Here is a 27,695-nt window from a genome sequence, read left to right as displayed (position 1 = left end):
CATCCAGAAGAGATACCTAAATCAATGGCCACCAAGCAAAAAATAAATGTGTTTTTTTTTTTTTAAGAATCTCTTTTCCAGATTGATATATGTATGTTTTCCTGCAATAGTATATTCACAGTATACGATATGATGAAAAAAATAAAATAAAGGAACTGCAACATTACCCATAAAGCTTTCATGTAACAGTCAATATAACATATATTTAAACACAAATATGCATATGTGTATAGTAGAATTTGCAATAACAAAAATTTAAATAGTTCCTTATGTATAGCTCATGAAATGGCCGAGAATCTGTTTTAGGATGAGAAATGTAGCAGAGATATGCTCTAGCTTTCTATACCTGAGTATCACAGAATATTATAAAGGGGGATGAAGACACGTAGCCGAATTGCGCCATTTAACAATGCTGTCTGGGAGATTCGGCAGCAGCGGGTGTTATATTCATGTAGGAGCGCCAAGAGGGTGGGGGGGGGGGTTCCTGCTTGCAGAACCAGACCTGCCTGTGTAGTGGGAGGGGTCACAAACCTGGTTTGGCTCCGCCCCCTTCGGAGGCTATGTAAGGGGCCCCAAGAATTTGCTGCATCGGGGCTCGAAATTTCTATTGGCTGCCCAGGTGCCCTGTGATTGGCTCACACCCGTCATGTGATGCCCTTATAGGCCCAATATGACCGGTTGGTGACAATCCCCTCTGACCTATAGCAGTGTATAGTGTAATGGCGCCGGGCGTATCCATGCCCTTTAATACAAACAGTATGATAATGTGCCGATAACAAGATTCATCAATTTGTGCTAAACGCGTTCCATTTATAGCTAATCAAAATTATAGAAGGGTTAGTAGAGACAAAGATTTAAAATGCTCGAAAGGAAGAAAAATTGTAATTGTTCAAAATATTATCCACCATGTCTATGTCCATTAATGCCACGTCTATTAGAGAGTAGGCACCTCACCACGTATTTTTAATTGTGGACCAGTCAAGGTGTAGGCAGATATTTTTGGGGCTCAACCAACATTTCAGTAGGCAGCCTATCAATACACTAACATCACTGAGGTATAAGCCGTGTGTACACAAAAAAATCTACATTCATCAAACCTTCTAAAGGGTAAAAGTAGAGATGTTGCCCATAGCAACCAATCAGATTCTAAATATCATTTATTCAGTACATTCTACAATATGATAGCTAGAATCTGATTGGTTGCTATGGGCAATACTTCCACTTTAGAAGGATTGATGAATCTACCGCTGTGTGCCAGTCATGTCATTAGTGAATTAATAGGTCGAATATAAATTTGAATTTAGCCCACAAAAAGCAATGAAAACGAGTATCTGGTAGAAATGGCAAATGAAAAATACTGCATGTAGAAGATTTTGACTAAAGAACAACGCTGTATTATGGATTCATTCTTTTGGCAACACCAAAATATGCAAATTCAATCTCATAGTCTGCTGGGCATGTATTGGTGAATTCATCTCTGGCATACGCGTTGTTTAGGTATCGCCAAATTCCGGTCATTTCCGCCGGGATATCAAAATTCCGGAACTTTTTACAGACCACCTAAATAAAACAGACAGGAGAGAGAGAGAGACAAGTGACAGGGGGGCAGACAATGATGTTCCTCTGTAGTTGTGTGTCCCATTAAAGATTACATCATCCTCTTACTAACCAGCTGCAGTGACAGAAATGCTACTTGTGGTGTATGTAAAATGGACAAGGGATCTCTGGCCACTATATCAGAAGAAGTAACAAGCAAAAACCCAAACACTTTCCACAGCAATCATTTTAAATTGGACAAATAACCACACTCTGTACCTCAAAAAAATGTTCAGAAAAAAATAGTCCATCAAAAATAAAAATGTACTTTTCTTTTACTCAACTTAGTCCAGCCTGACTGTCTTCTGCCCAGTAAAGCTTTAATCTTCAGCATTCATTCCAATATTGCAATATTGCCAAGAGTTAAAACAAAAACAAAAAAAATCAAATCAAGAAATGCACCCCCCCCCCCAAGTCGGCTATTTAGTGTCATCCTGGGACACTCTAAATTCACTGTCTGCATCGTCAGCCTGCCAACCAATCACAAACTTGGAAAATGGTCCGTCTAACTATTCCTACAAGGAGCCCGGTATTCCTGTCATTTAGTGGTGAACAGTGCAAGTGAGTGGAGGGGAGTTGTTGATTTACAGGCATTTATTTTTTTGGTAATCGCCCTTGGATCAAGTAAGAATAATGAGAATGAGGGGTTCACAGTTTTTGCTGGTCTATATTGGACTTATGTAGTATGTTGAACTTTTAGGTTTCCTCTGCAATGTGTTGGCATTATCATGGTGTAACGATTAGCTTGTGAGAATTATACCCATTATCAGTGGTGGAAGTGAGCGGTGTATATACGCCATACCACCACTTCTTCTACTGTCTTCATTGTAACACTATCATATCAGGGGCAAACGCAGGATTTGTAGAGAGGGGTTTCCACACCACGCCGCCAGTGGGCGTGACCAGCATGTATGGGGGTGTGGCTATAATATTAGACAGTGCTTGGCTGCTCTCTAGCTCTTCCTATCCCCATAATATACATGGGCAATGCTGTGTGCACTACTGTTAGGTGCATGCAGCTCTCTCTTTTCAAGCAGAGCCCTGTAAAGCGGGAGCAGGGTCCAGCCACCTCAATTATACAGTGCCCCAGACTTGGAGGGGGGTTTCCAGGCACTAGGAAACCCCACCTCGGTTTGCCTATGCACATTCCAGTCACTTACATTCTCCATACCACCACGTCTACATTTCCATTTCCACCACCGCCCATTATGCAAACATTCAATTATTTACGACATTGCTCTGTTAACCCACTTCCCATCCATTGATTTTTTTCCTTTTATGTGCATTTCAATTTATTTCAACTGCACCACATTAAAGGCCCGTTACCTACTTGTGTTAAATCTATTATTTGTTAAGTTAAATTGTTGTTATAGTAAAAACCAAATTATTGTCATTTTTCTGTATATGTTGGCTGTGTTTAAAAAGAGAATTTATTACCACATTTATTATAGGGGTAAAAGATAGATATAATAACTTATATTATAACTCCCTTATTTTTCATATATAAAATATTAGATTTTTTAGTTTAAGCAAAGGATTTAATTGAATTGCGTGATAAAGTCATCACTAAAACGTTTCAAAATCGCACAATATATAGTTTTTTTTAAAAAAATACTATGAAATTAAAAATATAAAGTTTACTGTCACTTTCACAAACTCAAGGCCGCCATGTTGTTGACTGAACACATAGCAATGGGCATGCAGCCTGCTAAGTAAACGAGTAACATCACTGAAGGTCACATGTCTCAGTGATGTCACAAGCTCCTACTCTATCGATTGGTCACATGAATATCGGCTAAGCCAACAAAATGGCTGCCGTGCAGGTGATGGATATGCCTTAATTCACTGTGACCTGTCCGTTTTAATAGCACAGAGGTAGGACCAAACCAGACACAGCTACTAAACCTGAGGTAAAAGATGCATAGCGATAGCGGACAAACCTTAATTATATGCAGCTTTGGCAAAAGGTTGCAGTCTGATAGCGTGAGATCGTTCCCATCCAAAAACATCCTGTTGGAGACGGTGACGTCCTCCGTAGAATAGGCATCGATCTCGTCAGGCAGCGGGGAATTCAGAAAGTCATTGAGTTTTTTTAACGACCTCAGCAGGTTTTTTTCTAAAGCTACAGAGTAATAAAAAATACTGAATTACCCTTAGTTTAAGTATCTCTCTATATCTATATCCATCAAATAAATATATATATATATATATATATATATATATATATATATATATATATATATATATATAGATATCTATCTCTCTCTTTCTCGCTCTCTATAATAGATATATATATATATATATATATATATATATATATATATATATATATATTTATTTTAATATCAGCATACAGTACTACAACCAATAAGTAAACACATGACACGCTTACATTCATTTAGATCTTTCCTGGGATTTTTGATGTAGGCTGAGAATTTTGCAAACACGTCATTTCCTGCTGAATTGGATTCTGGGTGTTTTGGTGCAAGCTTGGGGTACCTTAACAAACATATAAAACAATGCAATTAGAATTTCATACCGTTATCTACACATTTGTCTGTCATGCATGAAATACACATTCACAGCTGGGTAACACCAGTTGAGTCGTTTAGTAATCATAAAAATACTGATTTACAAAGCTTCAGCTCTATTCTGTGTAGAAGACAGTGCCGGCACCCAGCGAACCAATAACTAGGCGCACAGCTTAGCAAATAGCTCCAAAGATATGTATCAGGGATTGCCCGAACAATCAGCTTGTGATGACTGATGCTCTATACATGTATAGAACAGGATCAAATACTGAAAAGGAGTATACAGAACGATAGAAGTGACCTAACACAAAGGGATTGATTCATTAAGGAACGTAAATGCTGATACGTGCCGTACTTTGCGTAAAATCGCACTGCGCAGGCCCAGAACATTACGACAGAACGCAGCAATGTCCAATTCATCTTCGAGCGCAAAGGACCCTTACTACAGCCTACAGTTTCGGGGACCGGAACGGGGAGGGGAATAGGTGTTTGCACAAAGTCAATGTACAGTAAGGGCGTGCCACAATCAAGGGCACGCAGCAGCGCCCGATTCGATTCAAGCTTTGGGCATCTCTACGGCACGTGATTTTCTGGTTTAAGTGCCGAGTGATAGAGATGACGGCTGTGTATACAGCTACAACATGTGTTTGCAATCAGGAGCAACTCTAACAATGTATTTCATGTACAGTAGACATTAACAACATTATAAATGTATTTTATGGTAAACAAAGAAAAAATAAAAACTTTTTGGGCATTAATGACTATATAATTATTAGGTGACAATCACGGAATTATTATTTTTTTTCTGTGCGCACTTCCGGGACTTTATATTCCACATAGATATTGGACGTATCCTGCAGTGTATTGTCTGTTAGAGCGCAGTAGACCTAGACCCGTATTCAATAACAGATGTATCCGCTCCCCGTTCAATGCGGACATGCATATGCCTGATATATGTGCGGTTTTCTTGTTTGTTTGTTTTTTAAATGTACATTACGTTCGTTTTGCATTTGTTATGAATACATGCCCATAGAATACAGCTTCCTAAATACTACAGAACAACAGAAGAGTTATTGTGCAGTTTTCTATATTAAAAACCAAGGACATTATTTAGTATTTAGAGACTACAGCTGTCCAGCTTCATCATCAATACACATTATGAAATGTCTTCATGAGTCAGCCATCTTCTGGGTGGTTATGAATATTCATGAATATTAATGAGAGAGTGTGAACATCCCATGTACTGGCATGAGCACGCTCACTGAGCTCCAGAGAAGCTTTCAGTGACATCATCACACTGTAGGAAGCCTGGCAGGTCCCTGATTGGCTATAAATGATCAGCTGAGTTTAGTGTCACAGCATCTTCAACCGACATGACAGCCCACACCAACAGCTAATGCTAATAAATATAAAAATGCCTGTGTTTCCCCTGGCAGTGCCTGTAGGACCCTGAGCACTCACTCACTCACATAAAACATTTACCTTGGCACTGTTAATTTTTCTTCCAAGAATTCCTCTATTTTATTCACATCGGTTTTCACTTCCCCATCGAACGTCATAAACGGAGGGTTTGTTCCTGGCGCCAGGTTCTGTAAATCTGCAGGTTTTCTGCATGGGGGGTACAGTAATGGGATTTACTACACAAACATGCTTATATACAGGTCATGGATTGGGAGATTATAAGCACCATAATTAATAAAACACAATTCCATTCTGCAGATGAGATATTAAAGTGAGCTACCATGGATTGTACATGTTACCTCAGCAGTTATATAATATACAAGTTAACCCGTGCATGATACTCATGCATTCTAGTCAAATCAAGCTACTTAAGGTGTTAAAAAGGTTCTTGTCATGCATTTGGGCCATAGCCCAGGCCTCCTCAGGGGAAGAGCGTTACTTCCCGACGCAAGCGCCCTTTTTTAACGTGGTTTTGTCACCACCTCATCATTTTTCTCCATCACCTCATCCTTCATCTTCATCGCCACATCCTTCATCAAGCTACTTAAGGTGTTAAAAACTCCCCACTGTCACCCCCGGCAACCACCAACCACTCCCAACTGTCACTTCTCCTTCAAGAAATATATAGGTCAGTGTATAACTCTGCCCAGCAGGTGGCGCTGCAGCTTGGTTTTTTTTTCTCACACACACCACTAGGCATTTATATAGTAGATAGTCTACTTCCTTTCCTGCAGAATATGTATAATACAAATCATGCACACAATTGTACCCCCAAAAAATAATGTATTTCATATTGTTAAAATGTAGTGAGTTATATAATAATGTACATAAATGATGGACAAACGAACAGTAGAGAAACTGAAATGAGGGAATGAATAAAAGGGAGGTCTACCTGCGACAGGATTTTGGAAGCAGTAACAATGCTGGTTATATTGAGACATAGGTGAATTTATCTCCTGCTTTTCTCAACTACTCTCCCATTCTGAGGATCATAAAATAGTGTCTGGGGTTTTATGGTTTAATTGCAAACTAAACCACCTCGGCAATGTTTGTGCTGAAGACAATGCTGCACTCAATGGGGAAACTGGCAGGAAACATTTCACAAGCACAAAGTGGCCTTATGGGTAGTGTTACACAGGCGTCACAATTATCACAATGTTCTGAAAAGGAAACCATAGTGAGGAACATTACATAAATAATGATAATATGTGAATGGGTAACGTCATTGACCTGTCATAACAGAGACACCACTGCTCACTCTCCTGAAATGTCCAGGAGACTCCCGAATTAGGAGGAGACCTCCCAGACTGGCGAGAGAGCAGCCAATTTTATTGAAACCACTTTCATGATGCAAGATTGGCACAAACTGCATACCTTCCAATGGTCCAGATTTTGGAGGGACACCTCGATCTGCGGACCACAACAGGGGCGGTTGTTTAACAGGAAAGTGGGAATTTGAACTAAAATTGCATTTGTGGGCAGAACAAGGCCGGAGCTTATGTTGTCCTACTAAATGTTGGGAGATTTGGAACTATATCAAGCCCCGCCTACCCCAGTAATCACCAAGTGGCAGGGGCATGATGACTTGATTATTGCTCCCACTTTTAACCATAAACCACATCATCAAACCCCGCCCACCTCAGCTCTTTCCTACCTTACCTATGGATGTCCTGGAAGCAAGGTTAGAATGACAGAGGTTTGTATGACAAATTACTGAGCGCCATTGTACAAACCATTGTATGTTTAAAGGTTAGAAGAGTAGGCAAGTATGAGCGTTCCCCATTGACTATAATGTTATGCTGACGGAACACAGCCTCACTTTAGAACTCTGCGGTTTCCTTGTCAAACAATCGCGGTGTTCTATAACTTCTCTGTGATTCGGCCTATAGGACTTCATTTGTAAATAAGATGCTAAGTCAGCAAATGATCTGCAAATGGTAAAGAGACACTCAAGGACAGAAGACCTCCGAGATTATGGATAGGGCGAAACGTTTAGCCAACAAATCTGCCTGTAACACAGGGAAATTCCACTGAAAGCATTTTGATCTCAACGTAAACCTGAATTATCTTACCTCTTCAAATCCACGGTGGTGACATTAAAAATTACACCTTTCAGCCAGAGGATCATGAATAACCGCTGAGAGAACGGACAGTTCCCAATACTTTCACCATCGCTACCGGCCTGAAAACAACACAAAATGATGTAACTAAAACTTCTACTACCACCCAAATCAAGCTAGAAAAACAAGCAAAACAGCACAATGAAATATTGTATTCCTTGTATCCTTCTAAAAAAAAGTAACCCAACAACTGTAATGTGTGGAGGTAGATTGTACAAGAGTTGAATGTACTCAATCCAAGGTTCCCCGCAATTTCTGCAATCTGCACCTACATTTTTTTTTTAAGTGTCACACTTTAACACAAATACTCAATGAAAGCTATGAATGATTATTATCCTTTATTGTATATACCACCAACATATCATGAAATGCTGCATAAAGCAGAGAGAGTTTTATTCATTCACATCCAACTCTGCCCAGCGGAGCTTACAATCTAACGTCCCTATCATTGGCACAGAAGTGCACACAGGCCGGAGACAAATTCGGTCGGAGGCCAAATAACCTACGGATTTGTTTTTGGACTGACGTAGGAAACCCATGTGAAGGAACATATAAGGTCCGTGTAAATATTGCCATGGTTGGATTTGAACCCAATTGCCCCCCGAGGCAGCAATGTTGACCAATATGTCACGATCATCAGTTGTCTTATCTCCCGGAATGTCTGGGACACTCCCGAATTTGGGTGAGACCTCGAGGAGTCAGGGACAAGAGGTGAATGGTGCATCTCAGAGAACACCGAGTGACAGGGGCGGGATGCTGAGGTGGGTTGAGCTGTGACTGGCCCACCCACTTTGTCACTAAAGTGTTAAGCTCCGCCCACCAACTTTTTCTCTACCTTTTAACTCAGCATTCAGGGAACTTTGTTACCTTTTACCCCCAAATATATTTAGATATGACGACGTTACCCCCTTGATTTGAAAGGAAGGAAATCATATATGATTAATTATTGGAATTCAAAATTTTATTGAATCTATTCAAAATTTCTTTGAAAGCTTCAACTTCAAAACTTCAGGTTTTGGAGAAATGATGTTGCTTCATTTTTGATACGAGAGCATCAATATTGGGGCATTTTGATGTCAGAGTTTGGATACAGTCTTCAGCGTCCAATCGATTTCTCTGCTTTGTTTTTATGTTCGTTAGAGTGGAAAATCCTTGTTCGCAAAGGTAGGTTGTTGCAAAAGGCAGCAACTTTTTGACTGTCTCCTCATGTGCAAGTTTGATGCCTTTGCAGCTGTTGACATCCAAAAATATGACAGATCTGCTTTGTTTTCAAATGCAATACGTGCGTCATTATTACATCGAAGCTCAAGAAGTGCCTCTGCCAACCCTTGAGGCTCTTCTGGTACAACAGCAATTTCACATTTAAAGGGGTCTACAATCCAACTGACAGCATGTGAATCGGCAGCATTACCCCCAGGAATTTCATTTTTACCCCATTTGGGGTAATTTACCCCTGTTCCCAGACCACTGTTTTAACTGCATCTCCCGGAAGCAAAGTGGGAAAAATAGACAAGTACAGACATAATGCCGCTACCTATCTGTTAATATATTTATTTTTACTCTTCAGGTAAGCAGCAACTTGTGCCAAATTTAAAAGGGTTAATTACGGCAGCAAACACTAAATGAAAATAATGTACAATACTAGATAGCTTTTATAAATACATGTTCAGATTAATATATCTGAATATAAGTCAGAGAAGGTAAATCATGTCTCTTCAGCTCTTGAGAAACTGCAAGTTTTATCATGTGGGTATGCTGGGACTTGTAGTTCCACCGTTGAAGAGCAAAGCGTTTTCAAAAGTGTTTTGAAACATTTTGTTGTGTTAACAATACAATCCTTCTGTCTCATTATCGTGGAAGCTTGAGAGCCCGTGACACAGTCTAACATCGGGGATATGTCATTCTCACTTTTCATTTAATGTGACAAGTTAAGGAACCTGGAGCGGATCCACAACAAACACAGAACATGCCCGAGCAGGGAGGAACAAGTGACCTTGGTTAGGGGAACCAGCTAGAGATGTATTTATCAGCATTGTACAGCACAATTTACTGCTCAAGTTCCTGAGAATCGCACGTTTTCCTCATTTATATCCCATTGTCCCGGCAACAGTATATTTCACTAAACCAGGGGGCGTTCTTGGTAGTTTTCCACATGACGGCACTAAGAGAGGAGCACCAGACTCTGCCATAATACTCTGCAAGAGATTCGGAACAGAGAAGTACATAGTGATTGTTCCTCTGGATATAGGGACAATATGAGGATAGAATACAAACAGGAACCATAAAGATATGTTTTCTTCACATGCATTAGGCCCCTTAATACCACTGTTTAAATGCCAGAGCCTACCTGAGTATTGCTGCTGACCATATGTATCCTTTTAAATGGTCTATCCTATTCAAAAGGCTGACTAGGCTGCGACCTAGGGCGCAAAGCTTTTTTTGGAGCAAAATAGTTGTAAAAAGAATACATGGAAGTAAAACGTAGTAAGGTTATACCTACAGTAGACAAATAAAAGGGGAGAAAAAAAGTGATCGTAGGAATATCTGCCATCATTGACGATTTTCATGGGGTAGCCATGATTAGCGGTAATCCTGGTGTGGTCTGGGTAGATGTGGCATAATTTGTCCCTGTTTTTCAGTTGGACATGTTGGGGATTATGATTTTTGGCAGCATTTTGAGGACTGAAAAAAACTTTGTACTATGAAAATGAAGAATACAGAATGTGATATGTACTAAAATCTGCGTCTGAAAAAAATCTCTGCGCACCAATATTTGTTTCCAGTTCATAAAAGGACCTCAGTGATGAACTACATAACACTGCTATACAGATAAGAATAATAATGTATGTTTACCATACATGAATAATAAGGAAGTACTAGGGAAACCTGGCGGTTACCACCTTAAATCAGTTGTTTATGTTACATGTTGATTGTGACGATATGTATTCTAAGATCTATGAACTGCGCGCTCTGGGCGCCCTGTAAAGGTTCCACCACTTCAACGTTCTTACGGGCGGCCTCCTGGCATGTTTGTTGTAAACAAAGCGAGGATAAGTGATTAATGAAATAAACACAGCAGTACGTGATTGAGGTCACCACAAGACGCGCTGATCTATGTGGCTGAAAATAACTGTCACAGTTTCCATACCACCCAGCAGGTCACATGGTCCAGGTCACCCAGTAGGGCTACAAATAACGGTCACAGTTTCCAATATCAAGCCATTTGTAGTGGCCTGTACATATTTAAAGGATAACCCCACCGAGAGAGAACTTCTTGTTTGTATAATCACAAACATACACATAGATAAATAATAAATGTGTCACACATGCACACACAGATAGTCTTTTTCAAGTGACTGCACAAATAACATGCATTCCTCCATCACACTCGCAATGTAGCATTTCTTATTAGTTTTATGCCACCTAGTGGTGATTCTTATTATGTCACCTCTCAAGTCCTTTGCAGACTTCCTCAGGTCAGGCAGTACTGTGAGATATTGGAGTTTTGAAAACTTGAAACATGGACTAGGTCCACATAAAAACAGTGTCTCCATGTACTTATACAACGACAACTATTTCTTGTAAATGGTGAAATTATTAACCCCTACATGTCCTATGGTGCTTCTTTCCTTCCTGTTACACTTGTGTCTCTACTTCGGCATGATTAATGCTTAATGGCACTATAATAGAATGTAGACAGTATTTACTAACTTTTCTGTACAGTGTACCAGTGGTGGATCCAGGGGGCAGGCGATCGCCCTCCCCTAGCAGGGGCTTGCTGCCGACAGCTGCACACTGTGTAGGTCCGTTCGGCAGTGACAGTGTGCTGCCCGGCTGCTCTGATTGTGTTTTAAACACAAGCAGAGCAGCGGGTCAGCACACTGTCACTGCTGAGCGGACCTGCACATAGTGTGCAGCCGCCGGCAGCCTTAGAAATCAGAGAGGGGGCGGGGCCTAAATCCCCCCCCCCCCCTAAAATCGCCCCGGGTATAGCAATTGTCTAGATCCGCCCCTGCAGTGTACCTCAATTGACTGGATGTCAGGTGCACACAAGGGAAAAATGTTCCCCATGGCAGCTTAATTTCACATTTCTTAAGTTCTGAAAAGTTCCTGAATCTTTTACTGATGTGTTTGAGAAGAATATTAGTCGCCAGAGATGGATTTACCCCTACATCTTCCTATTGGATAGTTTACCCCATCCCTGCCCCCTCAGCATGCTATGGTATAGTGATAAGGAGAAATCTGTGTTTGGTTTTGAATGTTTCTGAAAGACTGCACAGGTGCCCTCCGCACCTCTTACTGACCTATAGGTTTAGCACACAGAAAGGTTGGTCGCTCGCTTGTATATTTATGTTATATTTCTTCTGTATTAAAAAGTGACGAAATCTATTGTTACGGCCATTGCTGGGCAGCCGGTGTTTGCATGCACAGGCCTATGGGCTATTGCCTAAATCCGGGCATAGTAGCCTTTTATATAAAGGAACTTACATTTTAGTTCCTGTAAAGAGCTGTCAGTAAGGCATTAGGATTTATAGTGATAACTTTATGATCACCTCACACACTAAGCCCTCAGCAGGGGCTGTATTCAGACACATTATCATCATTATTGGGATGTTACTGAAAGGTCTGAATGTATCACCACAGCCGATACATGGGCAAGTGATGGCATGTGGGCAACAAACTACACAAGGGCACGTGGTGGCAGATGGGCATAAGATGACAGGAAAAGTCTCTCCACACATGTATATATGAAAGGATTCATGAAGTGTATATACATATGGTATCTCTCAGACTGGCCTATATGATTGGTACTAGGAACTGTACCTTACTTTTATAAACCTTTACTTCTTCACTAAAAATATATGCATCTTTTAAATATTTGTTCGGCGGGGGGGGAGTAAGTGTGGGTTATGATATCTGTTGGGGGGGTTAAAGAAGTGGGGGGGGGGCGAGTGTGGGCTATGCTATTTGCTGGACGGGGTTAAGGGAGTGGGGGTTTTGAGGGGTAAGTGTGGGTTATGATATTTGCTAGGGGGGTGCTGAGTGTGGGTTATGACATTTGTCAGGGGGTTGGTGAGCGTGGGTTATGATATTTGTTATGGGGGTATGAGTGTGGGTAATGATATTTGTTATGGGGGTATGAGCGTGGGTTATGATATTTGTTATGGGGGTATGAGTTTAGATTATGATATTTGATATGGGGGTATGAGTTTAGGTAGGAGTGTGGGTTATGATATTTGTTATGGGGGTAGGAGTGTGGGTTATGATATTTTTTATGGGGGTAGGAGTGTGGGTTATGACTCCATCCCCCAGACAACTAGCAGATTAACAACACAAAAATCCAGGATAAAATGATTGCTATGTGAAACACCCAGAGCTCTGTGGAAGTTACTCTGCTATTTCCTGGGATTGAGGAATTATTATTATTATAGGTACCAAGAAGGTTCCCAGCTTTAATGGAAGGTCGTAATCCTATCGCTAAGCAGGCTTGAAATAAATCCATAGAGGCTATGTACCGTATTCTAGGAATTTTCCATAAAATACAAAATTTGAAACATAAATGTCCAAGTTCATCTGTCAAAAGCTTTTTATGTGTCAAGTGCTGATATACAAACAATTGTTGTTTATGATATAAACTATGATAGGATTTATAGTTCTTCTGGTGGTGTCTGAGGCTCGTGTTGTAGGGACAAAATTTACCTGGTCCGGACACATCAGATAATGCAAATGATTGCTTAGTCTGTTAATATATTTGCAAGAAGTTTAATATCCGTGTTCAATAATGAAACCTGTAAATGTTGCACCTCATTGGATCTTTATTTGGTTTGGGAATAAGTTATAGCAGAGATTGTTGTGTTAGGATGGACCCACTGCATTACGCAATTAAAAACCTGAACCAATTGCAAGATTAATGAGTGATGTGTCAGTGAGGACAGGGCTGCATGTGACAGTGACATGATGTGAGGAGGGGAATGGAGGCAGCAGGAAGCCACAGACTGAAAGTTATATAGTGGAAGGAGCAGGATCCCCCAGCAGCACAGAGTATATCAGGAGATGAGTGATGTGTTAGTGAGGACAGGGCTGCATGTGACAGGGGCAGTGACATAATGTGAGGATGGGAATGGAGGCAGCAGGAAGCCACAGACAGAGTTATATAGTGGAAGGAGCAGGGTCCCCCTAGCAGCACAGAGTATAGCAGGAGATTAGTGATGTGTTAGTGAGGACAGGGCTGCATGTGACAGGGGCAGTGACATGATGTGAGGAGGGGAATGGAGGCAGCAGGAAGCCACAGACTGAGAGTTATATAGTGGAAGGAGCAGGGTCCCCCAACAACACAGGACAGTGATGTGTTACTGGAAAACTGTGGAGCCAAAGGCACAACTATTTGAATTTAACGTCATCCAACTTGTTTCCCTGTATATTTGCCAAAATTGCCCAATTGGCTGAGATAATCATAGACACCAATGAGGCAGCTCCCCAGTACTCAATGTGTAATGGGACTGAATAGATGACTGGATTGCCCAAAGAAAGACAGCGCTATCACATCACCATCATTCTAGTTGTGCACTTTTCTAACACAAGGTCGTACTTATCAATAAGCCTCTTACTCCAACAATAAGGCTGATAAAAATAAAAAAAAATCACTTCATGTGCAATTTACCTAAAACTTATCGCTGGGACTGCTGAGCGCTGCTCATTTGCTCTGATGATACTGGCGCTGAGCGGTACCAGCATATTAGATGGGCCGGTCTCTAGATATCAGTATGCGTGAGCCAGAATTTCAGCTTTCAGTTCCACCAACGCAAAAACAAAAAGGTTAAAAAAACAACAACAACAACAACAACAAAAAAAAAAACAGACAAAAACGATTAAAAAGAATAAATATTTAAAAAAAAACTTTCCACATTAAAAATAAATAAATATTTTATTCAATCTTTGTTTGTTATTTCCATCCCGGGATAAACCGCCGCCATACTTGAGAAATAGGCTTCCCCATGCAAAGATAATAAGCAAGCCATCGATGGAAAAGTCAGCGAATCACAATCTCGGTGAGAATTACCGCTGGTGACAACAGTGTCATCGCCAGCCATAACCCTTTCATGCATAGAGTAAAGCAAAAAAAAAAAAAACCCCTATTGCGGAAAAAACACTTCCATTGATAACACAGCCCCTAAGATTACGAAGGACGCTCGCGCTTTACTATAGAATGACAATGTAACCAGGGAAAGTGTTTAGAATATTCCGTTTGTACCAGAAAGTGAGAGAGAGACTGAGGCAGGGGGTGAATCCCTGCAGATACTGGCTGAGCATCCAATCCAATGTAACAGCTAAATATAGTGACTCAGGTTGTGTCAGTCTGCATCACTTACTATAGCTGATTTCTTCATTGGACCCCAGCAGTGACTGCCGGTTAGTTTAGTGATTATGAATCATAGAAATTATTGATTGACCACGAACATCTTGAAAAGAATTAACAAGTGATCTCCATTCATGTGCTCACCCTGTAGAACTGGTGAACAAGCAAATGTACGCACTACACAAATCTATGGGTGCCTAAAATATAGCCAAGGGTCATTGGCGAGACCACATGACAAACAGTCAGGGTAGAAAAACCTGTGTCAATAGGCACTTGGAAGTAGGGTTACCCCAGGCCAGTATTCCACCGGCCTGGCAGGTACAAGTGGGATGAGGGCAGTAACATAACCAACATGACTGGTGTTTTTGCCAGAAAGGCGACAAGCGTAGGGAAGTCATATAGGGGGGAGTTTACCTGTGCTTGGACATCAGGAAAATAGGAGCATTTGCAAGAAATATGTGTAGTGTCTCTCCATTTTGTTATTTGTACAGGACATAATTCAGCTGTTGCTGCTCAATATAGATGAATGAAACAATCCATTGGGCTTTGGTGGTCCCAAAATTAGTTTTTTAATATGTGGATTTGTTTGAAAAAAAATAATTATTTAGAATATTTAAATGAGAAACTGTAAAATAAAAACAATCAAACCAATGGCAAATTGGACACATTGACCTTCTAAACATTTGACCCTCAAAGCCCCTTTTTAAACAAGTTTTCATATTTGAACCAAAAAAATTTCCTTTTGATGGAGGGAGAGAGAGAGGGGGAGGGAGAGAGGGGGAGGGAGAGAGGGGGAGGGAGAGAGAGAGGGATTCATATTTATAAAACACCACATTAATGCTCACTTTTGGACCAAGGACCTGAAAAGGACTACAAGTCATAATTGTAAGGTATACAATAGTTTTTTTTATTTAGTTTAATGACAATTTGCAGCCCAACTTGTATTTTTAGGTGTATCTGAATAGGCTGTACAGCGCCTATTGTAGTCATTCCTAAAAACTGATTACACGCAGATTTGCAGCAGACAAAGTAATTTGCTGCCGAGCAGAGCATTAGAACAGTGCAGTATACCAGCTCAGCCAACCCTTACGTGCCCATGTGTATGTAAGCAAGTTTAAAGTGGGCGTAGTACAGTAACAAGTAGCCAATCCGAGCTTCCCAATTTTGCCAAGAGCACCGGGCGGCGGCTTGAGCCCGCTGCCAAATTAGTGCAGGAATAAAATATAATCCCTATTTATAGGGTCGAGTTCATCAATGCAATGCTCACCAATGGGTTAATCAGAAACAACACTATGGGGGCAGAGATTAGGCCCCCAGTGGGGTTGTGTTAAATAGATTAGTGTCACAAGTGCAGAAACTCCTAAATGAACTCTATTGGTCCTTTATCTCACTGTCAGCGTTATTTGCTGCTATTCATAATCTTTACTTAATAACCTGGTGGGACGCCAGCCATTCACTATAGATACAAAACCCCTATATCCTTTTTAATTTCTTAAGAGGCATTATGTACATAAAAAGGGGCTTTGTTCTCCAACCCTGCAACGGAGGGAGAGGGATTATAAAGTGGTATTTTAATCGCATTGTTTTAACGCTCTTAGTTTTTTGCTGAAAATATCGATTTATATTTTTTTCATTCGAAACCAAAACCAGAATCTGTAAAAGAACGTGAAATGATTCTGCTGTAAATGCATTGCTTTTATTTGCACTGAAATCTGACCTGGCTATTGGATTATATGATTTATTAAGGAAATTTGACATGACTCACGTTCCAAAACCTTTACAACCATATGATTATTATAGTATATTTAGCGCTAATCATATTACACAGCACTACAATCTAAATTTCCTACCACACACTAGAGTCCAGATCGGAGTATGACCTCTGTGGGACAGCAATGCCAACTTATCAATACTAACCCATTTTCCGCAGTTCCGCTCGCGGATGACAACAGCGCAATATGTATTCGTTCTTCACCAGATATCTCTAGAGAGCAGAAACATGCAGGCTTCTCACTAAACAAGGCACACTGTGATTACAGTAACCAATTAGGGAGTTTTAGATCTAACTGACAGCAAACTGCTATGTACATGGGCCACAATGGCGGTAAATCCCAATCAAGATCTGATCAGATCTATTAGATGTCTGTCAGACAATTGGACAGATCAAAACCGTGATCTTACTGTGTATGCGTGGTCATATCCAACCATTTGGCCCAAGCTACAGGATCATTGGCTACACATGTCAGTGGTAAGTTGGGCGAGACCTGGCCCTTTGGCCATGAGGCCAACATTTAAATGACTTCCAGGCTACGTGGAGGCCTGCTCGTGCTGTCGGGAGATGACTGCAACCTGGTGACGGCGGTCATTTCCAACCAGATCTATGCGAATGCCCGATAAAGATCTGGGGGTATATGTACTAAACTGCGGTTTTGAAAAAGTGGAGATGTTGCCTATAGCAACCAATCAGATTCTAGCTTTCATTTATTTAGTACATTCTACAAAATGACAGCTAGAATCCGATTGGTCGCTATAGGCAACATCCCCACTTTTTCAAACCCGCAGTTTAGTAAACATACAGCTACGATTTGTTCATTATTGGGCATCATGCTCACTATATCTCTCTCTCTCTCATATATATATATATATATATATATATATATATATATATATATATATATATATATATATATATATATATATATATATATATATATATATATACACACACACGCATACACATACATACACATACATAATTGGTGCCCGTAGTTAGTTACTCAAAAGGTCTGTACTCAAAGCCTCCCTACAGCATGGCGTACTCAACGATCGCTACCGTAGAACTTCATTTCATTCTCCTCGCTCATCAAACAGCGTATACAGGTCCAGTCAGCAACATACATTTTTTGAACTATCGGGGTCAAAGCGATTTTAACAGTCTTTAAGGACGAGCAGTAAATGCTTAATATACCCGAATGCCAACATTCTCCAATGTGGATGACATCTTTGTACACAATCTAGAATACCAGCCTGGCGATCCAAAATGCCGTTGGACAACATAATAATCTTCAAGACTCTCCCATTACCAAAGCCAGACCCAGTCTCGCTATTTGCCCCGTGTAATGGGGCAATAATTTCTTGTAGGACTTATTTCAATAATCATTCCTGTGCCAAGATTTAGGATGTGTGCTTTGTATTTTGGGAGCCAGCCCAGGGTGTAAGTAAACCCCCTCCCTTTGGTCGAATCCAAAAATAAACCTTTAGACCGCCCTAGTGTTGCTTGATGTTGCTACTATGTGGTTCGAGGCAAACGTTTTGATTTTGGGATTTATGCCAAACAAGAGTTTCTCATTTTTGATGGAGGGCACCGAAATCCCCCAAGATGTTTTAAAAGCCCAATGAATGACTTTGGTAGACTTGCAGTCTATTAAAATATCCCTGACCTGTAATTTGTGGCTCCCAGAATGCATTGCGTACGGCACATGGCTGCGTGCTACAAGACACTGAAGCTATTTCGGGTGATAATTTGAAGGCGTGGGGGTCAGGAGATTTTCCATCCTTCGCTCCAGCTATGAGAAAAAAAAATGCATTCATGATAACCGACATGGAGAACCGAAGCTTTCATCACTAACGTAATTACAGAGGAGTCCTTAAAAGAAAAGGCTTTCTGGAAGAGGCGACAAGCAACGTTTATCCTCCTTTCTCAAAGACTGTGCCGTGTCATAGGATCAAATGAAACCTGTATATCAATAATAATTATAGATTAATGACCCAAAGTGAAATCTAACGTTCAAGACATTAGTGCGTATAGGACAAAGATCATTTTAACAGACACCCATACTTGGCAATCATGTAAGAAAAATACAATACACTTTATTTTGATTTAACCCATTAACGGCTGGGGGAAATTTGCAGTTTCACGGCCAGCATTCCTGCCAAACGGCTGGTTAAGCCTAGAGAATAAACTTTGTATTTGTTAGGGTACCCTGGTAAATAAAATATATATATATATATTCTTTTTTTTAAGACAGAATGGGCTTTCTTTTGGTGTTATTTCTTTTAAAAACCCTGTTAAGAGGATTATTTTAGCAAATTTGCACAAAAATGGTGAATAGCACACGTTTACATGAGGGGTATTATTGGAATTGGAAAATTGGTGCAACAGGAGGAGAACATTATCACATTGCTGAAAAGGGTCATGATGGCAGACCTACATTAGTTGGGGTTAGATAGAACAGTAAATAGCTACAAAAATAATAATAAAAAAGCATTTCTGCAATAAATAACGTATAAGGTCACAAATTCATGAGAGAGGAACCTTACACAAAAAATAGGAGTGCTGTTTTGTTAATTGGTGGGTGTGGTCATGCAAAATATGTTCTACTTCCTAAATGACCGGTAAACAATCCCAAAAAAACTAGATGAGGCAAAAATATTGAACTTTTATTTGTTATTATCAATACACTGCGATTTCACCAGCTGTATCCTAATCGCTAATGAACTGGATCATATATAATCTATATGATCGTACGTAAAGAATAACCTCCATCTGCCAGCCTGCTTGCCAAGTATGCTGTGTGTTTCACGAGATATCAGCTCTGCATTAATCTCAACCTGCACACTAACTGGATTCAGGAGATCAGGGTGCTTATCCATCGTTCTTGTTAACACCTTCATTCCCAGGACGTTTCACATAACCAATCACATGCGTTGTAGTGGTACGCGGTGCATTCACAGTGGGCAAGCCATATATTTCTAAAAGGGCATCTGCAATAGGGATTAATGATCCCTATGTTAACCTGCCATCCCCGTTAACATCCGCTGAAGATGTGAAAGTTCACAAAGTTGAGGACAAGGATCCCGATGATGGCTGCATTTTAGTTTGGCCTTCACATACTTTGCCCATGGTAAACACACAGTGGGCAAACACATGTATTTGAAACTACTTTTAGACTGCAGGCAGACAGATACACATACAGCATACATATTAGAATACACATGCATTAGAAAGACAGGCACGGGCTTTGTACTTAGGTGTATTATGAAGGTACTCCCTTAAAAGACAGCACCATATGACCAAATAATCAATCAAATATAAAAGTGTTTCATATGCACATGTAGTCGGACCTATTCTACCAATAGAAGCTACTGTTCTATGGACAGTGGTTCTGTGCAGGAACAACCTGAGTTATGATTGGTTGCTCCTCCTGCAATGAACTCAGGTTCTCTCGCCGGCGAAGTTTTCGGGAGTCTATTTATCAAGTCAGGCACTTGTACTGCTGCGATGCCTGCTCTGTTAATACCTTCTCAGCATGGCAATAATATTAATGATTAATTGTTGTTTTTTTTGCAGTCAGGGGGTATATTTACTAAACTGCTGGTTTGAAAAAGTGAAGATGTTGCCTATAGAAACCAATCAGATTCTAGTCCTCTTTTATTTAGTAAATTCTACAAAATGACAGCTAAAATCTGATTGGTTGCTATAGGCAACATCTCCCCTTTTTTCAAACCCACAGTTTAGTAAATATACACCCAGATCTCTTTGAAATGAATAGGGATAATGGCCCAGCCACCAGGAAAAATATTATTTTCTGTGGGGCTACCGTTAAGCGGTCTGCAGCTATATGTCCATGTAGAAAAGCTTTTTCTTTTTTTTTTCATTTTATTAAGAAGTTCATATGTTTATTTTTATGTTAATAGCAGCGGAACTGGAAGCTCTCTGTGGTCACTTCCCTCTGCATAGGTTTTGTCTTGGCAGCGGAGTATCACTCAGCGTTTACAGGGGTGACCTATTCATAAATCATAGCACAGAGATAAAATATGACGTGTTGAGGAGATAAGTGTAATTTTAATAAATAGATCCCTGGAGATTTATCAACAATGACTTCGCAGGGGGTTAACGTGGTTACCCTAAATGGAGAATAGAGAACAGGGTGGCTGGAGGGTTAAGTGAAGGGGATTTAAATAGAATATGCCTTCTACACTAGCCACCAGGATTAGGGTCTACTTTCTATTTTAGTGCCAGGGGCTAGGGTCAGTTTTTTACACTAGTTACCTGTATCAATTCCCGACCATGGTCTTATCTGTGTGGAGTTTGTATGTTCTCCCCGTGTTTGCGTGGGTTTCCCCTGGGTGCTCCGGTTTCCTCACACACTCCAAAAACATACTGGTAGGTTAAATAGCTGCTATCAAAATTGACCCTAATCTCTCTGTCTGTCTGTGTATATATGTTAGGGAATTTAGACTGTAAGCTCCAATGGGGCAGGGACTGATATGAATGAGTTCTCTGTACAACGCTGCGGAATCAGTGGTGCTATATAAATGATGATGATGATGATGATGATTGGGGTCTGCTTTTCAAACCAGTCATCAGGCTTACAATACACTGGATACCAGATTTGGGTCTGCACCAATTTTCAGTCAACTTTTGTCTATCACTCCCATGGCACCCGGCGCTTATTGTGCGATATAACAGAATTCCTGTCACATGACTGCTGCTATGCTCTAAGAACGCTGCCTGGGTGCGCTATGGGCAGGCCTCTGGGCTCCCAGTTCTGCCAGGTGTCCAGTTAAGCTCAATTTTTGCAAACTCCTTTCCGATGAACAATGCAAAATACCAGACAATGTCCTTCACTTTTTCACTTAGGCCCCTTAACTTCTATTTATGAATGGCTGCATTTCCCCCCCAGTTAATTATCACCCTATGGCACCGATAAGGGATGATATTACATGCCAATTTATAAAAAAGTCATCCCAGGATAGAGCACTCGATAAAAGGCCGTCCCGGTGATGTCTTTACTGCAGCATTAACTCCAGGATCTAACCCAGAGTCCTTTTTGTGACTTAACAGAAGGGAGAGCACATCGGATCCTTCCCCGGCAGCCTAAGATCCCTCCACGGCGATGCTCACCCCATAGGGCAGAACGGATAACGCCATCAGGGTAAAGCTCTGTAGAGCTGGTCTTAATGACACTGTTCCAGTAGTATTCAGGTTTCTGTACCTGAAACCAATCAGAACCTTCCTGCCATTTCCTAGAAAAGTAAATGTCTGATTCATTACTAAAGATTATAGCACCATCTTCCTGTGCACCAGTTTTTAGAAGTGTCCCCAATTATATTATAGCATTTCTATTATTTGGGAAAGGAAAATAGTTTTAATATGATCATGAGTCTGGTAACTACGCAACACAACTGTAGTGTTTTAAAAGAGAATTTAGCCCTAATGTAGGCTTCCCCCTGATGTGTACGGCGATGTCTAAATGAAATACTGTCACTATTGTGCATGCTGCGTGAGAGACATTAGGGGCTAGATTTACTAAGCTGCGGGTTTGAAAAAGTGGGGATGTTGCCTATAGCAACCAATCAGATTCTAGTTTTCATTTTGTAGAAGGTACTAAATAAATGAGAGCTAGAATCTGATTGGTTGCTATAGGCAACATCCCCACTTTTTCAAACCCGCAGCTTAGTAAATCTAGCCCTAGAAGTTTATAAACTAACAACCCTTACAAAGGAAACCAATACGATGTGTCTCCAATTCCTCTGTAAGGAGCTTTAGCAGCGGAATTAAATGCAGCCAGATCAGGAAGAGGACAGGGTAGGACAAATGAACTCTCTCTTTTAAAAATGTAATTGTGCCACCTATCCTGGTACAGCCAACCCCAGGCACAGCTACCTTAGACCTATTTATTACTGCATAGCAAAATATATATATACTTCTTAATAAAATGTCAATTTAAAGTGAACCCATCTCCTAATACAGAGCTTACACCAGAGCGAGGGTGAAAATAACCAACTTTGCCTTATAAATTCACGGCTGACAAGCGTAGCAACATCTAATGGACTGATCCGTCTGTCTGTCCATATGTATACAAGTAACAGGCCCCGCCCACTTGCAGGAGGGCACTCTTTATTTTTAAAGTGTTCTGCATTAGAAGGTACAAATGAAATAGTTGATAGGTGTGTCCTCTCCACCCATTATATCCTATTTAAATATCAGCCCATACAAAAAAATCTTGTTTTACCCCGAGTGTACCTAGCGCTCATTCAGCAAAGCAAACGGTCGATCCTCCAGCCCCTACCATCTGAAGATCCGTACTTTGTACCTCATAGACGCCGCCATGTTGGCCGCAAAGCTGTGAGCTTTAGAGTATAAACGGCCGCAACCATCACAGAATGTCACTTGGGGCCTTTTCTGTGAGGAGTTTGTATGCTCTCCCTGTGTTTGCCTGGGTTTCCTCCCACACTCCAAAAATATACTGGTAGGTTAATTGGCTGCTGATAAAATTACCTCTAGTCTGTATTAGGGAATTTAGAATGTAAGCTCCAATAGGACAGGTACTGATGTGAGCGAGTTCTCTGCACAGCGCTGCAGAATTAGTGGTGCTATATATATATATATATATATATATATATGATGAGCTAGATGCCCACATATTTGCACCTTCATAAATGACCTTTTGTGTCTCTACTAGACTCTTGCAGAACAGCCATGGTGCCTATGCACATATAACCATATACTGTAGGTACATACATACACATCTGGGGCTAAATGTAAAAGATGGGACCATTCAACAGGATTGTACAGAACAAAGTTGGTATGGTTGGACATCCACCACATCCCAGGCCAGATGTGGTCATCGTCCAACTGGATTTACCAATCATTCTCATCAGATGTTGACCGGGATCTGACAACCGTTTTGTCCACCCAGGATGCAATTTCAGCCTAATTAGATCTAAAGCAATCTAATTGGCCTGTAAACTTGCTGCATGTTTAGGAAACTTGTGTTGTTGAAATCTCTAGCTCCATTCACTGGAGGAGTCTCCTGCAGACTCTCTGTCCATAGACCACACTATCATGGAATTAGAGATGACATCGCTACTAGTGGTTGTGAGTTCTGACATCATCGCTTACAATCTGTGAGTTCTGAGCCATCACATCAGTGTTCACTAAGAAAACTTGCATACTGTAATAAACAATGTACCCCCTTATTACAGTCTCGTACTATTATACAGTCACAAATCTATACAGAATGTACAGTAGGAAGTGCATTAATGTATATATAATATTTATTCCAACAACAAACACTTAAGTGAAATATGCCGCTAATTCAAATGTCAACCATGACTCCGAAAGTTTGAATACAGGGTTGAATTTAAGTTTAATTAAGTTTTTTTGAGTTTGAGTTCTGAATACTGGGTTGAAAAAGTTAATAACTACTGGTTTGGACAAATGCTCCCCAAATTAGTAACTAGTCAACCGAGAGCCCTTAGTCTCTCTCGATCTGTGTGTGTATGTTAGGGGATTTAGACCATAAGCTCCAATGGGGCAGGGACTTATGTAATTGAGTTCTCTGTACAGCGCTGCGGAATTAGTGGTGCTATATAAATAAATAGATGATGATGATGACCTATATGATCATATGTTTATCTGGTGAAACCATAGAAAACAGCATAAGAAAAAGAAAAAAAGAAACAACCTGCCAACAACATACCAGGGATAATTTAGAGTTAGGAGCAAATCCAGATTCTGGGTGCAATATTTGCAGGGGTAAGGGGAGGAGGGTTTATAAAATGTGCCACATGATCAATACATGTCAGGTGGCGTGGCTTATTCAATTAAGAGCCTACGAAACGGCCACGAAGGTACTCCGCGTTACCGCAACATCGCAGATTTTTCTTCGCCCGTCTCAAGAAGAAATTTGCGACGTTGCTGTACCGTGTTAACAGAAAAAATTGACAGCCGCGATGTTCCTCTGAACATTGCAGCTAATTGAATACCCCCCTAAAATGCAGTGGGAAAAATAGAGTTGGTCATTATCTGTGTGCAGCATTTGCACTGCGTGCAAAAAAGTGTTTGCATTGTCTCCCTTTGCAGTACAACAAGTTTTGCTCTGTTGCGACTTCTGCACCCAGGTACAATTTGCACCTAACCTTAAATCAGTCCCAAAGTCATTTTCCTGCCACCCCATTGTACAATTCTTCTCTAGGTATGGATCTATTTAACCTAAAGGGTTGGGGTGTCAAACACTCCAAAGATTTCATGTATGCAAAAAGTTATGCAGAATAGAAACGACAAATAATATATTAATAAAGATAAGTTTTAACTAGAAAATTTATGTTCAGGATTAACCTCAGTTGAGAAAAAGAAAATGGAATTTTAATTGCAGGAATATAAGGTTGGTCACATTTGTGGGGTAATGTAAGAGTTAAATAGAACTGGAAAACAAAATCTTCAACAAGACAATGTGAATGAAGTCTTACCTTAACAAACAGAGATATGTCGTGGTCTTGAGGTATCTTGCTGTTCTGTAACGTTGTCTGTTGGCTGATTATTTGGGTCATACCATTTTCTCTGATTACATCTCCCTCGCCTGTGTCTGCTTCACCTTCAGGACTAACTTGCTGGGTCTCTTGTACTGGAATAGTTGGGCTTTCTACAGCCCTGGTAGGATGGTCCTCAGGTCCTTCCTCAGTAATTTCTTCTAGGACACCACCTTTTTCTATCACAAAGCTGTCCTTTGATAAGGAGCCTTCTGAATGTTCATTTCCACTGGTTACCACTATATTCAGATGTCCCGATTCCAGGGCATCTATCACAGGTTCAGCTGATTCCTCTGACTTCTCCTCTGTGACTCCTATCTTGTTTCCACTGTACTCTTTCTCCTCTGCATTTGTTCCCTGGACTGAGTCCCCATCAGGTTGTTCTACTTTGGAACTTTCAGCTTCGTTGGCTTTTCCCAACTCACTTTCTCTAACTTCCAGATCCCCTATCACAGCCCCTGTCTCCTCTGCAGCACTAGTCCCTGGTTCTACCTGGCCTGTAGCTCTAACCTCTGCCTCCTTCTCTGGCTCTACCTGTCCCATAGCTCCAACCTCTGCCTCCTCTCCAGGACCAGTCCCTGGTTCTACCTGTCCCATAGCTCCAACCTCTGCCTCCTCTCCAGGACTAGTCCCTGGTTCTACCTGGCCTGTAGCTCCAACCTCTGCCTCCTTCTCTGGCTCTACTTGTCCCGTAGCTCCTTCCTCTGCCTCCTCTCCAGGACCAGTCCCTGGTTCTACCTGTCCCGTAGCTCCTTCCTCTGCCTCCTCTCCAGGACTAGTCCCTGGTTCTACCTGTCCCGTAGCTCCTTCCTCTGCCTCCTCTCCAGGACTAGTCCCTGGTTCTACCTGTCCCGTAGCTCCTTCCTCTGCCTCCTCTCCAGGACTAGTCCCTGGTTCTACCTGTCCCGTAGCTCCTTCCTCTGCCTCCTCTCCAGGACTAGTCCCTGGTTCTACCTGTCCCGTAGCTCCTTCCTCTGCCTCCTCTTCAGGACTAGTCCCTGGTTCTACCTCTCCAGTTGCTCCATCCTCTGTCTCGCCTCCACCACTACTGTCTTGTTCTACTTCTATTCCCGCTTCCTGCTCCACCTTTTGTTTTTCACCAGCTTTATCCCCATCTGCTCCTTCTTTACCTTCAGCATGATTGTCCTCCTCTTCCTCATCACTGCTGGATGTCCCTTCACTGCTCTCACTACTGGTATCTTTCTCATCCTCTTTATCTTCCTGTGCTATAATACTGGCATCACCCCCTGTGCCTTCCTCTGTGCTCCGATTCGGGTTTGGATCTGCAAGTGCCTGAACATTGCCCCCCTCTGCTGTGCTTTCATCGCTATCTTTTACAACAGGAGATGCTATGACCTCCTCCTGCTCTTCTACTGAGGAGCTAACAGTCTCCTGCATCTCCCCTGCACCCTCCTCCACATTGGGGTTACCAACCACTTCCTTCTCCCCTGCCTCCTCCTCCACATTGGGGTTCACAGCCTCCTGAATCTCCCCTGCACCCCCCTCTACATTGGGGTTCCCAGCCACTTCCTTCTCCCCTGCACCCTCCTCCACATTGGGGGTCACACTCTCTTCCTTCTCCCCTGCACCCTCTGCCACATTGGGGGTCACACCCTCTCCCTTCTCCCCTACACCCCCCTCCACATTGGTGTTACCAACCTCTCCCTTCTCCCCTACACCTTCCTCCACATTGGGGGTCACACCCTCTCCCTTCTCCCCTGCACCCTCCTCCACATCGGGGGTCACACCCTCTCTCTTCTCCCCTGCACCCTCCTCCACATTGGGGTTACCAATCAGTTCCTTCTCCCCTGCACCCTCCTCCACATTGGGGGTCACACCCTCTTCCTTCTCCCCTGCACCCTCCTCCACATTGGGGGTCACACTCTCTTCCTTCTCCCCTACACCCTCCTCCACATTGGGGGTCACATCCTCCTGCTTCTCACTTGCACACTGAACTTCAGGACTGTTACCAACCTCCCCCACCTGCGTCTGAGCGCCCCATGCGTTATCTCCATCTACCTGACAGCCATTACTCACCACCTGTCTCTCTCCCCCCTTTACTGACTGACACAGGTCTGACCCTGCCGGCTGCTCACCTGCTGCCTCTGCCATGCTGCTCCCGTGTAACTAACAGCCTATCTCTCTGCCCCAGCTGTCAGCCCCTCGGCTTCTCCTGTGACTATGGCGACCTGGATCACTGCAGGATTAAAGTCTTCCAGCCAGGGCTGTGCTCAGACAAATCCTCTATGGGTATGTCCCACTCCCAAACCATCACCACGCCCTGCACCCCTCCCCCTGGTACCACAAGGCCCC

At 41.7% G+C, this 27,695-nt stretch overlaps 1 protein-coding gene across 1 annotated transcript; it reads right to left on the bottom strand.

Annotated features, from left to right (window-relative positions):
• Nucleotides 1–49: 49 nt before the first annotated feature.
• On the bottom strand, nt 50–27,654 carry CLIC6 (chloride intracellular channel 6). Its single transcript, XM_075197219.1, has 6 exons — nt 25,323–27,654; nt 7,661–7,770; nt 5,610–5,735; nt 3,989–4,095; nt 3,537–3,718; nt 50–1,560 (listed from the first exon to the last, which is right to left on the bottom strand). Exons 1-6 carry the CDS (start codon nt 27,492–27,494, stop codon nt 1,396–1,398), a joined length of 2,862 nt encoding a protein of 953 aa, XP_075053320.1. The 5' UTR covers nt 27,495–27,654; the 3' UTR covers nt 50–1,395.
• Nucleotides 27,655–27,695: the final 41 nt, after the last annotated feature.

This window comes from Mixophyes fleayi, chromosome 2, assembly GCF_038048845.1.
Source record: "Mixophyes fleayi isolate aMixFle1 chromosome 2, aMixFle1.hap1, whole genome shotgun sequence".
NCBI classification, from domain to species: domain Eukaryota; kingdom Metazoa; phylum Chordata; class Amphibia; order Anura; family Limnodynastidae; genus Mixophyes; species Mixophyes fleayi.
The sequence above is the reverse complement of the archived record's forward strand: the minus strand, read 5'-3'. Positions and strand labels throughout refer to the sequence as shown.